The sequence below is a fragment of the Desmodus rotundus genome, chromosome 2 (genome assembly GCF_022682495.2).
Source record: "Desmodus rotundus isolate HL8 chromosome 2, HLdesRot8A.1, whole genome shotgun sequence".
Classification (NCBI taxonomy): Eukaryota; Metazoa; Chordata; class Mammalia; order Chiroptera; family Phyllostomidae; genus Desmodus; species Desmodus rotundus.
The window spans coordinates 187,234,777-187,252,575 of NC_071388.1; the positions used below are offsets into that span (position 1 = coordinate 187,234,777).

The 17,799-nt window shown below is 41.7% G+C and overlaps 1 protein-coding gene across 2 annotated transcripts in view; it reads left to right on the plus strand.

Moving 5' to 3' along the window:
• Window positions 1-17,799, plus strand: part of PIKFYVE (phosphoinositide kinase, FYVE-type zinc finger containing) — an 87,303-nt gene that overhangs the window by 67,155 nt on the left and 2,349 nt on the right. Inside the window, exons 38-44 of one of the 2 annotated variants that reach the window (XR_008426209.1) lie at window positions 404-580; window positions 1,352-1,455; window positions 2,186-2,314; window positions 3,616-3,877; window positions 4,299-4,373; window positions 4,946-9,301; window positions 15,270-15,479. Coding sequence is in view for 1 of the 2 variants with exons in the window: in XM_045198079.3 (XP_045054014.2) it covers window positions 404-580; window positions 1,352-1,455; window positions 2,186-2,314; window positions 3,616-3,877; window positions 4,299-4,373; window positions 4,946-5,061 (863 nt within the window). In the remaining variant the exon portion in view is untranslated. Of the gene's footprint in view, window positions 1-403; window positions 581-1,351; window positions 1,456-2,185; window positions 2,315-3,615; window positions 3,878-4,298; window positions 4,374-4,945; window positions 9,439-15,269; window positions 15,480-17,799 lie in introns of those variants that run through there. The other variant, XM_045198079.3, reaches the window with a different exon arrangement.

A 17,799-nucleotide genomic window follows, 5' to 3' on the forward strand; every position in this document is an offset into this window, starting at 1 on the left:
TAGAGCCGCCGAGTCTTGACAGAGTCTAGAGTGGGTGTGTATGTACGTGCACGATAAAGAGTTAGCATCCAGCATATTGTGTACAGTACAATTTAAGACATAAAAGTGCAGTGATGGAGATACAGCACCCAGTAGGAACTGAGAAATGGCTCCTACGTTATGCTAGATTTTATTTTTCTGTAAATACATAAGGGTGGTCAGCAGGTGCCGTCTAACACTCCCTAAGAATCGTTGCAACAGAGTTAGGCTAGACAGGGATACAACAGACTTAACCGGAAAAGTGCTGTCACAGAGAAAGCCCAGTGGTTGCATTTGATGCAGGTGCAGAACTGAGCAAGGGGGAAAAGTGATTTCTGATTCTTAAAAGCTTTTTTTTTTTTTAAACACACACTTCCGTTTATAGAGTTTTCCGATGCTAATGCCAAGTTTTATTGTCGGCTCTACTATGCGGGAGAGTTTCATAAGATGCGGGAAGTGATTTTGGGCAGCAGTGAAGAGGACTTCATTCGATCCCTTTCCCACTCGTCGCCCTGGCAGGCCCGCGGAGGCAAATCAGGGGCTGCCTTCTATGCAACGGAAGGTGAGTCTGTGAGTCGTCAGCCGACTGCGGGGTGTCCGTCTTCCCCAGGCGATTTATGGATGACCTGAACTGAGGCAGGATGATACTGTCCCCTGGCAAACAGAACTTTCTGTTGTTATGTTTGTACTTCATGCTGCGTCATAAACTGTAAAAGAATATACATGTATAAGGTGTGTAATTAGAGACAAACATTGATTTAGTTCTTATAAATTCTTTCTAGTCCTAAGTTTTCCAAATGTAAGTAATAACAGAGAACTACAAAATTCTAAAGGGCACCTCAGACCTGATGAGAGAGGTAAAAATAGAAGCATTTAACCTAAAAGTAGGAAGGCCAAGTCCCTTATTCACTGAGGTTTACAGAAAATCGTGGCTGTTTGCACTTCACATTCCATCCCCTGCGCTCACAGAGGGCAAAGTTGTTTGAGATAATTGAGTATGATTGTTCGCTAAAAATTTTCGTAAGCATTACTTATTGGATTGCTAACAAATGAATTTATACAATTTTAGTAGTTTTAAAATGATCAGTTAGGAATTTAGGGGTAGTACTTTCAAAAAGTAGAGGTTTCTTGACTATATAAATCCTCAGAAGCCCTTCCCACCCTTCAATTACTTGAGAACTATGTTCTGATCAGGGTTTTCTCTGTGACATCCCAAAATATCCCTTAAAAATACCAAGCAAACAAATCATTTAGGATCTTTGGAGTGATTTGTTATAGATTAACGTAGTAAATAATTGTGCTTGAATGAACACATGAAATTTCTGCCTTCTAGATGACAGATTCATCTTGAAACAGATGCCTCGTCTGGAAGTCCAGTCATTCCTCGACTTTGCCCCACACTACTTCAGTTACATTACAAATGCTGTTCAGCAAAAGGTAGCAGTCTGAAACCCGGGTCTGTAATGAGAGTTTACTGGGCTTCTTGACATCCTCAGATTTGGTCCTGGGGAGAGCCTCGTCTGTGGTAAGAAGGGAACAGGGTGTGTGTGGCTCGCTGCTGGCTGCAGAGACGGGATGGAAGGCAGTGACTTCAGACCCTTCTGCCCTTTGCCCCTGAGGAACCAAGAGATCTCAAGCGAGTTGGATTTAATTAGCACGTATATGCCAATTAAAACCATTAGGACTGGATGGAAAATAGCTGATCTGTCAGTAATTTGTAACTTTGCTGAGACAGCAACTGGAAACGGTGCTGAGAAACGAGGGCAGGGATCCGTAGCAGAAAGAGAGGGGCCAGTGATCCGGGTTTGTCCAGTTGGCGCTGAGCAGCGACCTTCCCGGGAAAAGCATGAGGGAGTCTCGCGGATTCTTTTCTCATTTATGGTTTATTGCACGTTACGGGGGAAATTCTGTCTCTTCATAAAATTTGCGATTTGGGGCAGCTGTGGAGGAGTGTCCCTGGGGAGGACGCTGGGGATCTGGTTTATTTACTCGCATTGATGCTTTACTTGCTCCATAGATTCAGGGACTTGAGTTTTTCCAAGGTTCTCTGACTGTTCATATTAATAGAGAATCATGTTTGGATATTACATGAATAATCCAGATATTGGTATTCCATTATGAATAATTGTTTTTGATAAGAGTTTACTTTCATTTTTTTCTTCATTAGAGGCCGACTGCATTAGCCAAAATTCTTGGAGTTTACAGAATTGGCTATAAGAATTCTCAGAACAACACTGAGAAGAAGTTAGACCTCCTTGTTATGGAAAATCTTTTTTATGGGAGAAAGATGGCACAGGTAAGGATACTGGACTATGTAACGCATTTAGCTGCTGGACCCTTCATACTCTGGTTCCAGAATATAGCCAATCAGTGAATAACATCTTGTTTGATAGTACATGTTAAACTTTGGCTGCTAGGTCACATTTAACTTTGGACTTGTTTAACCCTGTACGGAAGAATAAAGAGGAATATTGTGGACTGCTCTTAAAATTTAACATCTCCAATATCCTAGAAACATAGAATGGCAGAGTGAGAAGGCAGACCTACTTCCCCCATCTCAGTTTTGAACATGCAGAAACGGAGGCCCACTGAAATTAAGTGCTTTATGACGGTCACACAAATATTTCTAGAACTCAGGTTGATCTGCATTCCAGAATGATACGCTAAAGTGCTGGTCCTTGGACTGTTCCCAGTCTGTGGTAAGATAAGGAGCTTGTACTAGAATGTAATTCAAGGCCCCACTTTCTTCATTGAGAGTGTCCGGCTGTGAGAAAAACCATTGCTGAACTACACAGCGTGCTTCCTGATGTAATTGACTTGTGTTCCAGCACGAGTTCCTCCTGTCATCCTGAGCCAGGACCAACGGACAAGCAGTGATCTGTCCAATACACTTCAGGTTGCACTGGTCTAGTGTCCAAGCCCCCTGACCTTTGCCACCACCCCCAAATTCCCAGAGAGAGAGGCTGTTGCTTCTCCATGGCTATAAGTAATTGCATGGAGTTTTGGTATCAAGACTTTAAGTTTCCTAAGACTATTTGCATCTGGTTTTTAAACTGTACTTCAATCCAGTGACATATTTTTGGAGTTACTTGTTAATGTTTCTTTCTTCTTTCTTTTTTTTAATTGACCCCTTTTAAAAAAAAGATTTTATTTATTTTCGGAGGGGAGGGGAAGGAGAAAGAGGGAGTGAAACATTAATGTGTGGGTTGTTTCTCACGTGCCCCCAACTGGGGACCTGGCCTGCAACTCAGGCATGTGTCCCTACTCGGAATTGAACTGGTGACCCTTTGGTTCACTGGCCAGCACTCAATCCACTGAGCCACACCAGCCAGGGCTGTTAATGTTTCTTAAAGTTGATTAAATGGTTGAGTTACTTTGGAAATGTTTTAGTAACTGAGTGCTTGGTATTCATTTCATATGATACAATTATATCATGTGTATTTTATGTATTATGCATTTAATGACATGTTAAGTTTTTAAATTTAGAAGTACATATAATGGTAGTGACTATAGTGAACCTTTCTGCTTTTTAATTTAATTACATTAATCATTGGTAGCAACTCAAATAAATAATTGACAAAATTTTTTTTGTGCCAGGTTTTTGATTTGAAGGGTTCACTTAGGAACAGAAATGTGAAAACCGATACTGGGAAAGAGAGTTGTGATGTAGTCCTGCTGGATGAGAATCTTTTAAAGATGGTTCGAGACAACCCCCTGTATATCCGCTCTCATTCCAAAGCTGTGCTGAGAGCCTCCATCCGCAGCGACGCGCACTTCCTTTCCAGCCACCTCATTATAGATTATTCTCTTCTGGTCGGGCGAGATGACACCAGCAATGAGCTGGTTGTTGGAATTATAGGTAAGTCAATAAGCATACTGTACTTACAGTTCACAGTGGAAACCAGAGTCCAATTTGAAGGTTGTAATGAAAACCTGGTGTACTAATACTTCACTGAATATATTCATCAAGCTTCATTGAATAATTTAAAAATAATAGTTTTAAAATTCGATTATATAAATAGTACCTTCTACTCAGTTTCTTCATTTCCGTTTTCATCATCTTTACCAAAATATCCATATTCAAAAAGTCACTTAGAAATGAAGCCCTGGGAGGCTGCTGCGAGGCTAAAGGGAATAACACGGGGAAGACCCTTCGGAGGGCAGCTGGCATATTGCCGGCGCTCAGAAAATGTTAAGTGTCGGAAGTAATAGTAATTACTCTGGTCACTTGCTTATATTTATTGATACAACTTTATTGCTGCTATTGCTCCCTGTAACAGATTATATTCGAACATTTACGTGGGACAAAAAGCTTGAAATGGTTGTGAAATCAACAGGAATTTTAGGAGGACAAGGTGAGCAGAATTATTGTTTTGTTTGCTCTTTAAACTATTTTCATGTTTTCCTTGTCAGTTAACATTTTAAAAAATGGATACTTTTTTAATTCCAAAAATACAAGTAGTTATCTCTGATGTTCTCATCTCCAAAATGATTGAATAATACAGGTAGTTATTTATTTGTTTGTTTATTTTTTAGAGATAGTTGTTTAGGTGGGGAAATACCATGTTTAAATTTGTGTTAAAATGCCAGAGGTTCTAAAAATGAAAAGTTAAAAAAAAGGCCAGAGGTTCTCAGTAAGAGGTTCTCTTTAATTAACACTTGAAAGCTTCTGAGTTCTCTGAGCGCTGCCAGCCCCTTTGTGCTTCACACTTCTCTGGAGGCAAGAGCTGCTCTTTTAAAATAGCAGCTCCCGCCAGGAAGACCCTGCCCTGTGTCGGGGCTCGGTGAACAGCAGCCTGCCCTTTCCGAGACTGCCGGGTGCGTGTGTCTTTATGGCAGTTTGCGTGAAAGGACATTGCTGCGGAAGTCAGTTGCCTGATCATTTACGTAACAGTTTTCTTTTCCCTTTTCTCTTTCATAATTTCAGGTAAAATGCCAACTGTGGTCTCTCCAGAGCTATACAGGAGTCGGTTTTGTGAAGCGATGGACAAGTATTTCTTGATGGTACCGGACCACTGGACTGGGTTAGGGCTGAACTGCTGAAGCGAAGCACTCACTTTGAAATGGACCATGAAGCAAAGGGGGCTGGAGAAAAGGGCCAAAAATAAGCTATGTTTTCTTTCTTTGTCACATTCCCCACTGTTGGCCAAGGCCTTTCAGTTCTGCTTTTGTGCAGGCAGGCCATCTGTACCTGAAGGGTGGAGATGCCATGGATTTGCATTTGGGATTTTGACACCTGCAAATTGGCTATCCCTAGTTTGGAAAGTTGCGTGAACACTTTTTCACTTCAGCAAAAATGCAGACACATTTCAAAGGGCTAAGGACAAATGTTGGTTAGAGATGAGGGGACAGGGTGAAAAATGGGCTGTGAGCTCACTGACCGTCCTGTGGAGAAACCAGTCTCGGGACTCCCTTAGCACCACGTTTGACGCACTCTTCACTTACAAAGTGTTTGTAGAGCTGCTGATTTTTGTTTCCTTCTTATGTAACAGTTTAATGTTGCCTATTATCAGAATTTCTGAAACCTTTAAAAAATTCTGAATCATTCTATTAATGGCCAGTTAAACAGATTGACACAATCTGTTTTTGTCTTACAGAGGAATTTGCCATGTGCCGTGTCTGGCCCTGGTTTCCAGGTTCTGCCTTTACTTCTCCGTGGGTGACAGGAGGCCACTGCCATCAACGTTGAGCCTTATTTTCTGGAGTGATTTTTAAGCTTGTTTACAACTTTTGTGTAGTTGATATGTTAAACAGCACTTATCTGCACGTTCTCTTCATCTAGGTTTTTCCCCCTGATTTTCAGGGGCAACATTAGTAAATGAGTCTACAATGGCTAAATTCCCACAGGAAGAATGATTAACGAAGAGGGTTTTTTTAAATGTAAAAAATAAATTAAGCCCAATCCAAGAAAGAGGGTGAAAGAGGCAGAGTGTCTTTTCAATGTAACCAGCAGTTTAAGTGACATCTCTGTGATTAAGACATTTTCAGGGTGGACATCCCTGTCTTCTAACTCTGTACCAGTTTCTAGGCCAGTTCTGACTACTGAGAAATGTTAAAAGATAAAATATTCTTAGTAAGGAATTTCTTGTTTAACAGAGAGGTTGTTTAAAAGTGATCAGAAGTACTAAATGTAGTAACATGACCCTGAATATTTCCTCTGAGCTGCTTTGCACAATAAGGATAATTTGGGGAGAGTTCTACTCTGCTTTTAGGCTTCGTATGAGAAGAAAAAGGAATCTGGATGCATTCCAGTTACAGACTATAGGACATGAAATGGGAACATTTGCGAAGTTTGCTTTAGAGAATGAAAACATTCGTTTGGTGTATGGTGCTTCCTAGAAACGTGATTCGTTTGGAATCCGAAACAGGTTGACCAAGGACTTATGACTGATCTAATGATAAGCATTTAAAAACATCACCACGTGGGGTGTGCCTTTTGCAAACATACAGAGCACCGGTGATTTCAGTTTTGACATCAAAGACGAGTGAGGAAGTTGTCCAGGAGTAAAACGTAGCGGAACATTAACTTCTGTGTCCCGGAACAGTGGATTTTGCATCTCATTTTGAATGCAAACACTGTTAGACTCTCCGTTCATTTTTTCTGTCAGGATACTTTGGGGTATTTCTAGTCCATTTCCTGCCCCCCTGTGCCCCCACCCCCCGAACACCCCCTGTAGCAGGTGGCTCCCCCAGCTGTAATCAGGTGGGTCTTTGTTTTAGTCTCAATACCTTGTGTACACCTTGGATCCTCCACCGGAATAGCTCCCTGACGATAATTATGTTTCTTGCTGATTTTGTTTTCCTTGCCCATGACTTGAAGAACTATATTTTTAAGTACTGCTGCCTCTTAGATACTTTTGTGGCTGAAAAAAATTCCCATATAATATAATCTGAAGCAGTACTCGCTGCCTTCAAGCATGATCTGCCCCTTTAAAACTGTTGTAATGAACGGGGAGTACAAAACGTAATGTGCTGTGAGTGGCGGCACTGTGTCCCCGGCCCTTGCTGCTCTTGTGCAGGCCACCCACACATACAGGGCGTTTCAAACGCCGTGCTGCTCGCTGTTAAGCGTTGGGTGGCTTTCCCTCTTGAATTCCCTTTCAAGGCCTGGATAATATTAATGCTGAAAAGTTAAGAATATGGAAGAAACCATAATACTTTCTTCCTGAAAATAAAATACGAATCCTGAAAATAAGTGATAGTAGCACATGAAAACTATGTAAACGCTGCACTGTGTAAAAATTTGTAAGTAATTTGAAGCTTTTTGATGCCATCAAAACTTTATTAAAAAATAAAAAGGATTTACCTTTTTCTTACCTAAGCCTAGGAAAAATACGGGGAATAAGCTGTTGCAAAGCCTTTTGTAGTCTACTAGATATTTTAAATTTATAGATATTCAAAATTTCCTGTTAAATGTCCTGCTCACAATTTTCTCCTTGGTCCAGCAGTGACTGGTTTTCTAGCTTGGCTTATATTGGCCGGTGTAAATAGTAGGGTTCTGTTGGTTTTTGTGGCATCAGCTTCTCCTTGGCATTTTACCCACTCGCAATGGGCTTGTATAAAGCTGCCAAGGAAAGTAATCTATCTGTAGAAAGTCTGCTTAGTTAATAGAGTGGAAACGACCATGGATGAGCCTGTTGGTGGAACACATCAGGCCGTTCATTGTTCCTCAAGTGTTAACATACCGACTCACTCAGTATTCCAAGCATCTAGTGCAATGCCTTTTTTTGTTTGCTTTTGTAACATGGGTGCACTGTATTATAGAAAAATTAAAATTACAATCATGAGCATTTTATTAATGCTTCTGTGTTGGTTTTGTAAAAAATGTACATTATGTTTTTTGACAGGTTTAATTTTAACTAGAGAAATGATATTGTAAATCATAATAGCCTCTTTTAACTTAGTATGAAAAATTCAATTAGCAATGTTGAAAATACCTAATGTATTATATTGTATATAGTTCTCTACTTTGGTTCCAGCTGTTTTATATGATTAACATGTTATTTAAGAGAAAACCCCTTGACCTTTTAAAGACTTATACTGTAAATAAAGAAGACTTACAATAAACTGAGAATCAGCTTCACTTAGTTTTAAATCTGTTTGAGGAAATTAACATGGCGTGCAAGACTGGCCCCTGGTCACAGGCCCCTCTGCTTCTTCTCTCCCGCTTCGTTTTCTGAGAATTTGTCTTTCACTAATAAATAGCCCTTCTCCTTGCATCCCAGAAAGGGGGTCCTGAGTTTGTGGGTCCCTTCCACCAGTAACAAGCTGCCCAGCCTTTTCTGCTGGTAATGCTGAGTTTGCCTTAACTTCTTCCCTGTGGTCTGAGTTTACGTACAGTGGGTCTCACTCTGGTGTAACCTGGGGCTGTGGCCGCTGCCGCCCACCTCAGGGTGCTTGAACTCACCTGGCCGAAGGCAGAGCCACTGGACCGGGGGTGGCTCCGCCCCTGGGGGCCCTGGCACCGCCTCTTGGCTTTTCCCTGGCCAAGGAGGAAGAGGCGCAGGCTTAGATACCAGGCACTGAGCTCTCTGTCCCCACCCCCCTAAATTAATTTGTGTCGGCAATTAATTTCTTAGGGAGTTCCTGGAGTAATTCTTAACAAAACTTAAGTTTTTTAAAACCTGATTTTAAAATTTGTGCTACAAAATAACAAAACTATTCATCTTAACCATTTTTAAGTACGTGGCTCAGTAGTGTTCGATATATTCACACTGTGCAATAGATCTCTAGAACTTTCTCATCTTGCAAAACAAACTATACCTATTAAACAGTTCTTTACCCCTCACCCAGCCCCTGGAAGCCACCATTGTACTTCCTGTTGCCAGGAATTTGACTCTGTTAGATTCTTCATTATAAATGGAATCATAAATATTTGTCTTTTTGTGACGGGCTTATGTCACTTAGCATAATGTCCTCAGGGTTCATTCATGTAACTTTTCCTGCCATTTTTAAGGTTGAATGATATTTTATTGTAGGTATGTACATTTAAAAAATTCATCATCAGTGGACGTTTGGATTATTTGCACCTCTTGGCTCTGAACACGGGAGTGCAAATCTATCTTTAAGATCATTAAAAAACAGTTTTGGGGGCAAATACATAGAGTGGGGTTGCTGAATCCTGGTGGTTTCATTTTTTAACCCTTTGAGAAAACTCCATGCGGTTTTCCACAGGAGCTGCGCTCTTTCACAGTGCCAGCGGCGGAGCCCAGGGTTCCAGTGTGCCCGCGTCCTCTCCAGCATTTACTGTTTATGTAATGGTGGCCATCCTCGTGGAGGCGAGGTAATGTCGTGTGGCTTTCATCTGAATTTCTCTCATGACTGATGATGTTGGCATTATTTTCATGTGCTTGTTGGCTGAAGTATTCTATGACTTTCAGATATCCAGTCTCTTCTACTTACCAAGTCCGCCTGTCTGCGACAAATTAGAATAGACAATAGCATCGGCAGGGAGAGAAGTATTAATTAACTTCAGTATGCAGAAACGTGCCTTGCGGTGCCACCGGGTAGTTACGACCCTGTACACAGGTATCATTAGCACCTGGCCAGCACACGCTCCGGGGAGCGCAGACACTGACTCCCGGAGTTGCCATCTGCTTCACCTTTCAGCTTCCCATCTTCAAAGAGCTGCATAACATCAAGGTTGTTCAAGAATCCCTGGGTATAACTAATGGTCCTTCAGCTACCGGCAGCAGAGTTTGGTGGGTACTTCTCGATTCTTCTACATAGAATTGGATGGGCATTTCCGCTGCTAGCTTGCCGCTTCATCTAGGAAAAACCCACCTGGCAGCTCCAGCCCCCAGACTCTGACATGGTCATCATCCCCAGGCATATTACTTAAAGCACCAAACTGTGACATGATGTCATCACAGCTGCTCCTTCGGAGAGCCCAGCTCAAGCTGCTAACAGGAGCACACCCTGTGTACTAGCAGCGGTTCCTCCAGGGACGTGTTTTGTCTGGTCACACTGCCATGGTGTAAGGGCCCTGTTGAGTCATTTCTGTGTTCATCTCTAAATGCTCTTGGCTGGAAATCACAGGAATTACTCAATGTCAGAGGACTGCTTGCTTCTGTCTGTCCAAGTGAATGCAATTGTGGGTGACACTGAATAAGCTGAATGAGACGGCTCTGAGAAACCCAAGATCTTCAGCTCTGATGGAAAGCGGCCTTAACCCAAGCCTGGAACCTGCTCTCTAGGACATTCCGGCTGGCTACCATAGGAGTGGGATTTTTTCCTTTCTATTAATTTTTTTTATTTTAATTCTTTTATTGTTCAATTACAGTTGTCCCCATTTCCCCCCCCTTACTCTCCCCTGCCTTACCGACCCCCCCACCCCCACTTCTCACATTCAATCTTCCCCTCTCCCTGTTGTCTCTGTCCATGTGTCCTTTATACACGATTCTTGACCCTTCCCCTTTTTCCCTGTTATTCCTCTCCCCCAGCCCCTCTGGTCACTGTCAATTTGTTCTTTATTTCAGTGTCTCTGGTTCCATTTTGCTTACTTGTTGGTTTGTTGATTATGTTCCACTTAGAGGTGAGATCATATGGTATTTGTCCCTCACAGCCTGGCTTACTTCACTTAGCATAATGCTCTCCAGTTCCATCCGTGCTGTCACGAAGGCTAGGGGCTCCTCCTCTCTTTCTTCTGCGTAGTATTCCATTGTGTAAGTGTACCACAGTTTCTTGATCCAGGAGTGGGATTTTTATTTGCTCCTTCTCATCAGCATGGTGTGTGCTGTTCACAGTCAGCAACACTCTTCTGCTCTATCCTAGTGGCTATGAACCACCTCATGAACAGAGGGTTTCCCTGGATTCAGTCAGTCCATGGCTATTTAGCTTCATGTCACTTTGGTTTTCAGTTCTTGTTTAATTTTGCAACATTTTCTCAAATTGCTCTGTGTGTGTGAGTGTGTGTATGCAGACTCACAGGGAAAATTGTCAATAGCTGGATGATTCTAAAAATACTTTGTTCCGCTTCTAACGAAGTTTAACCAGAGAAAACCTAAATTGTGTATAATTTAAGCTCTTTTTGACTGAGAGCATATTAACTTAGGTTGCAGTCTATGAATAAATTGATGATCTGGAAACTTTTGTGCTTAGCTGAGCAGTGAGATTTACCAATTTTGATTTTGCTAATTATATTTGCTACAGCACTTGCTGATTTAAAAATCGCACGCTGAGAATTGACAGCCCCTGCTGTTGACCGAATGATGTGTACGTTATGTTTAAATGAAGAATATGATTGATTGTTTTCAGGGCAGCAACAATGTGTCATTTTTAGAATAAGATAAATCCTAAGTCCAAGCAAATGTTACTTTTACAGTTCATGTGAAATTTCATGCCTTGTCAGATAGTACAGTATTATTTATTTACATAAGTATACTATTTTTAACTTACTATGTGAATTTATTTCTCAACTCATCTGTATACTTTCAACCTCATCCTGAAGGAGAGAGTTCATTCTCCTCTCCAAGATGAACTCCCTTCTTTTATTCTTAATTCCTTACTCTCCTATCTCCTGCTAGGACTTTCTCTAAAAAGTAGCCTTATGCCTTTAGCTTCTTCTGTTGTATTGACTCTTTCAGTATATTGGCATGTTGCAGTTCCAATTAGAATCACAGCTTTCTCCCTCAGCCTTCCCTAACCCAGTAATCTTGTCTTTCCTCTACCATTACAGAGTTTGAGAAGGCAAATGTCACATCCATCGCTCCCTCACACTGACCACACCTCCCCACTGCAGGCTGCTTTCTCTCCCCACTGACTGCTCCTGTGAAGGTCACCTTGGGTTTAGCACACCTGTGAAATCTAATAGCTTAAGTGCATGTTCATTACTGGTTAAAATTGAAATGACTTTTATTTTTAAAAGCAACTAAATCCAAATAATACCTTCACTGATTCAGTCAACAAACATGTTTATTCAATAAGCAACATGACAAATTTGCTGATTGGAAGAATGGTACATTTAGGTGAATCCATAAAAGATCTGTTTTTACTTTTCTAATTTTAGAGAATACTAGCTATAAAAATCTTGTTTTTTCAGTAAATGTGTACTTGACACAGTCTTCTTTGTGAAAGTCAGGGAGAAGAAAGTTCAACATGAACATGAAGTTTCAAGCATTTCTTGTTGGATGTGCTGAATAGCCCAGGGAAGGAGATTCTCTAAGCTAAGGCAGATTCATAACTCAAAAACTTTATGAAGACACCTAAGTGTAATCCCATTAAAAACATATTAATAGTTTGAGACTGCTTTATGAAGCCAGGGATCTTTCCTTACTCATGTCTGTGTCTTCGATTACAGTTTTTTGCAGTTGAACTACAGACAAGGCCATGGCACTAGGCACAGAGTGCTACTATTAAGTAGCCACAGTTCCTTCTGAATAAACTGCTATGTCTTTTGTCAGATGACTCAGTTATTGTAATGTTTGTGATTGGATCCAATCCTTTATGCCCAAAGCAGCCCTCTGCATAGGCTAGAAGTGTAGAACTCACCTGGCTAGGAGGATTCTGTCCAATAGAAAAGCTCCCTGTTGGGTGGAGCCTAGTGGATCCAATCAAATGCTCTTTCTCGGTCATGTCAGTTTCCAGAGAAGGTAGTAGAAGTGGGACTGTGTGTATAAGTTGAGACACGGGGGAGAAACTGAGTGGAAAGTCAGGTCATGAGTAGGATGGGCTCAGTAGACTAGGGAGTGAGAGGAAGCTGGCTTCTGAGGTGGTGATAGGATGCCCACGTCTCCAGTGCTTCTCCAGGGCCTGAGCTGCCACTCAGGGCGGGGATGCCTCACTGGTTCTCCCTGCAGTCCAAATAGACTAAGGATTTTCTTTCACGCATATAGACATAAATGCCCACCAGGTGACCTGGGTGTGGCCTGTTACTTAAAGCCAGTAAGAGTCTGACACAATATTTAGGCACTAAAAATTCTAAAAGGAATTATTAATGCTTTTGTTGCCATCCCATACATTGCAACAGCAGCCAACTCCACCATATTAACATTTAGCCTTTGGGTGGTTCCTGTGTTTTTCAGTCAGTGATGGATGCATTTTTTGCCAACTTAATAGAGTGTGAAATGGTACTGCTTGAAAGACTATGCTTTTCGATGTAAATCGGCACTTTAAAAAGTATTATAAAGAAAACCAACCAGGTAAGCCTGAGAAAGAATTTTATTGTCCATATTATTTTACAATTGTTCTTATTTAAATCAAAATGCCTGGTTATATTCTGAAGTATTTTGTACATAGAAATAAAACCAGGCCTGGCCAACATGTGATTTTTCATTAGGCTTTGTTTGAAGCTTTAATATTTTTTGTAAAATTCTCTTGTTTGAAGTTGAAATTCCATGTTACCACAAGAATCGATCCACAGAAGCTCATTTGCAATCTGTACATTGATTGGGAAGAGTGCCCACAGGGTTTTAACTGTTGTTTTCGGACTTACTCCCCAACCCACACAGGCAATTAAGTAAGAAAAAAGGAGACATTCATCCAGACCGCCCATTACAATCTGGTTTACACTCAGTGACGTAGTGTTTTGATTCCTGATCTCAGTGTTAGCTCGCGCCTTGTCCATGTTTACATCCAGGGCTCTGCGCTCTCAGCAGCCCTCCAACTCCCATCTTTCCCACAATAGGCTCCCATCCTCACCCTTTTAAAGGGAAACGCCTCTTTCTGGTGAGGGAGGTACCTTTACCAGGTGACAACCTCCAGCACTTAATGCCTCCCCTCCCTGCTCAGGGACTCAGGACATGGGAACACGTGATTTTTTTTTTTTTTTAAATGTGCTGTCTATGCACATAAAACCAGGAATTCAGGTTAAAAGGGGGAAAACTCAATCAGACATGTTTGTTCCCCTAGATAGAGCCGCTCTCCTTCCTTTGTACCTAAGAAGGACTTGAACTCTAACAATTTGGATGTTTTTGTTTATTTTATTATAAAGCCCACTCAGTGGCCATGCCATTCAGGGGTTTCCAGGCAAAACTGAGTCTGCAGGGTATCTGGTGTGTGTTTACTTTCCTAGTTTCCACTGCTCCGTGGATTTAAAAGCTGATAGCAAATATTTTAAAACTGTCAACCCAAGTCTTTCATGCAAATGTTATGGTGAGTAAAAAAATATAAATGTACATGTTGAAAATATAATGGGCTCCTCATGAAAATTCAAGAATTTCAGAATGACATGGAAAAATACAGGAAGGCAGAAAGCAGACAAATTATTAAAGAATTATTGCTGGATTTATATTAGGTTCCTGTTAATTTAAGCCCTGAATTCACAAGCATGCATTTAGTGCTAAGTTAGGACTATGAAAGTAAATCAGAACCTGGTTTATAATTGAATCCATTTTGGAACTTTTCCTTTTTTTTTCTCTTTTGACCCACATACTTGGCAAGGACTTACTGAAAATAATGGCTCACAGACCAAGAAGACCCTCTTCTCCAGTGAAAAGTCATTTCTGTTTCAGTACGACTCAGTAACAGCCACTTCCTCTCCCACAGAGGTAACGCCAGCAGCACCTTACACGCCTTTTCTCTGCTTCCTCTTTGCATTCTAACCAGCTGTTACCACACAGGGTGTGAACCACTCCTTTGCTGCAGTCAGCAGTTTTGTTCTGGAAAACTGTCATCCCTCCCAAGCCATGTGCGACTTCCATCTTTTAGTAGAGATGAAATCCCTGGTCTGCTTGTATTAATCAAAGTGTATAACTGTTTTTGTTTCTTCTTTACTGGAAAACAATTTTACATTCATTTCCAATTTGTTTACCAGCATAATAATATAGGACCACAGAACCTATTTTTAGTCATTGCTCTATTCTCTAGAAATGAGCATTAAACCTGAGAGAGACTAGAGAAATTATTAAAGAAAGGTTCTACATGGAGATCTTAATATTTGCTAGCAAACAAACTGGAAATGCATGTAAAATCGTTATCCATGACAAAAAAGTCTTGTTTAACTTAGGACAACAGCTAACCAAGTGGCCATGGTTCGCTCTTCCCCAGTCTTGAAATGAGAACTTGGTTTCCATAAAGCTCTAGCAAAATATTTTCAGAAATATAATGCATTTGGCCTATCAAATATGCAAATATTTTAATAAAATAAGAAATACCTGAATGCTATTAAAATCACTATGATGAAAATAGAAAAATATGGTTTACTTAATTATGAGGTATTAAGAGAAGATGCCCTTTCATTTTTCTGACTACTTCCTTTCTAAGGTAACCTTGGGCTGAAATCTGTGTGGTTTTGTTTTGTTTTTTTTTTTTAGGAGGATCCATGATGTAATGGAATGCCAGGTTTGGTAGCGAAGATGCCACAACACCCCCGAGTTTCAATTTCAGCTCCCACCACACATTACCTCTGTGACCTTGGGCAAGTCACTGACCCTTCAAGGAGCCTTGGTTTACTCGTTTATAAAATGGGCATAATAGCTGCTTCATTAAGTAAACACAGAGGAGTGGAATGGCAAGGCCCCAAGGTAAGTGTATGTTTAAAATGGTAAGGAATTGCCAAGCTGTTTCCTAAAATGGTTTTAACAAACTTGATTTTTAAAAGAAGAACCAGACTGGCTATTTTGATGCTCTCTCTCTACAGCCTTAGAGATGGATAGTGTCCTGATCGATGTAGGAATTGCCTAGGTAATACATCCCAGAGAGTGTGGATGGAGCAGGCACACAGGAAATACAGGTTGGACAGTTTTGTTTCAGCTTGCCCATCCCACCTCATTCCTGAGTCTGATCTCATTTACTGCTCTCAAACAGAAGGATTCTTCAGCCTTTAGGCCCTTTTCTGCTCTAGCTACTGAACCATCAGACAGAGGCAGAACTTAAGCTATTTCAGGGAAGTTTTGATTTCCCTGAAGTACTGTGTACTTCTGGACCCCTGGATGATTCTACAAGTCACCACATCGCCCAGCTCAACTTGAGGTTTATTAGCCCAGTGTTGACCGGGATACTGTTTGCCTGAGGTTCACTTCATGCTGTTAGTGGGCCCTGGTAGGAACCTGGGCTCAGCGTTGATTCCATGCCAAGCTCCTTGCTCTGCCTTCCATTACTATCCCTTGGGAGCCCTGGAGCCCTGATTATTGTTATTAGTCTATTTTGCCTTTTTACCTGGGCCCTAGTCTGTTTGATGCTGAGCGGATCTGGGGCTGACCCATGGCCTCAGTTTCTGTACCAGCTCTTTTGACTGTAAAGCTGGTGTGTTGTCTCAAAATTCATCAGTGAGAAAACTATTCCAAGGGAAGTAGTTAGAGATTGTGAGATGTAATAAATATTTTTATTTCTTTAAGTGTAATATGGATCTAAAGCAAGGGTGATTTTCCTTTTATTACATGTACAGTATGTACCAGTTGATTCTTAGACCTTGGGCAGAATTTGTCAAAGGCCATGGATGTAAAGCAGGGTGTATCTCTTTTGTTTCACCACCTGGGCACTTCCGGTGAAATCTGAAACTGGCCCTCGTACACAGAGGGCGAGCGGAGACCAAAGAAAGAGGCACACCACTCCGGATTGACCGCTGGCAGTTTTATTAAGCAAGGGAACTGCCATGTGAGGCCTCAAGATAGTAGATCTCTGCACCCACCTGCCGGAATCCTGAGAGTTCATACAGAGGCCTTACCTGGGTGCAGTCACGGATACCATCCAGGTGACCTCAACGACACGTTCTTGTCCCGAGGCTGTGTCCCCCAAATGGCTGCAGCCCCAGGGACAGTGGGCAGAGGTACAGTCCAAGGACAGGGACGGGGGAAGGAGCCTCTGATTGCCCAGGTCCAGCTTCAGTGTCAGCTGGTGGTCACATGTTCTCAATGACCTCCTCCAAGAATCTGGTGTGTCTGCCCAATTGCTCACACGTAGCTACAAGGCAGAGATTTAGGAGAGTGCTGTACACAGCTGAAGAGAAATCATAACATCATCAGGGACTGCAAGGCATTTTAGAAGAAATTCCTTACATTTTCTGGTAGAATTGTTTCAAAAGGTAGAAATGCTTAATTGTTTAAATATGATTCTTGTAAAACTTATGCTACATTCAGTGACAACTCTAACAACACTCTAAAGTTTGATTTATTCCGGTTTTATTGTGCGGCCTCGAAAACCAGGGTTTTTTTAGCTAATTTTTTCTGGGCTATAAATAATCCCAGGAAAACAATCTGGAAACACGACATTCCATCGAGGCAATGAGGAACATCGATGGCCCACGGCGAAACTTAAACCTCATGCATGAGCGAGAGGGCTGGTGTTGATGATCCGCGACAAGAACAGCTAGCTGTCGCTGCTCTGCTGAGAGTTGCGGCCTCACCCCAACGCACAGGAAGTGTCCATGGGGAGCGGCATGCTCTGGTTAGCACAGATCTCCGTGCCGAGTGCCTGTTTTCCAGGATGAAAGCAGCAGTCTGGGAGGAGCAAGCAGAGAATGGGACGTGGGGAAAGGCCAGAATTTTTTTCTAGTTAGGGCCCTTCATATAGAAGCCAGGAGTAGGAAACAAATGAGTGTTTCCACCTAAAATTTACTTCAGAGAAGATATCCATGTGAAAAATAGCTGAATACTCAAACAACGGAGCACAAGGCCAAGAAATAGCATGTGCGGCAGAAAAAAGAAGTGTAACAGCAGTTAGCAGAGTGGGGGCTCCGGGTAGGCTGGACTGGTTAGAGCAGGTCTCTTGGTGAAGGTCAGGCTTGATGAGGTTCCTAAGGATTTGTATCAGTGGAAAGAGATGGCTGGACACCTCACAGCAAAGCAGGCTGTGCTGCTGGGTTTGACTGTGTCGGGAAAGCCAGTAAGAACGGGACATGATAAT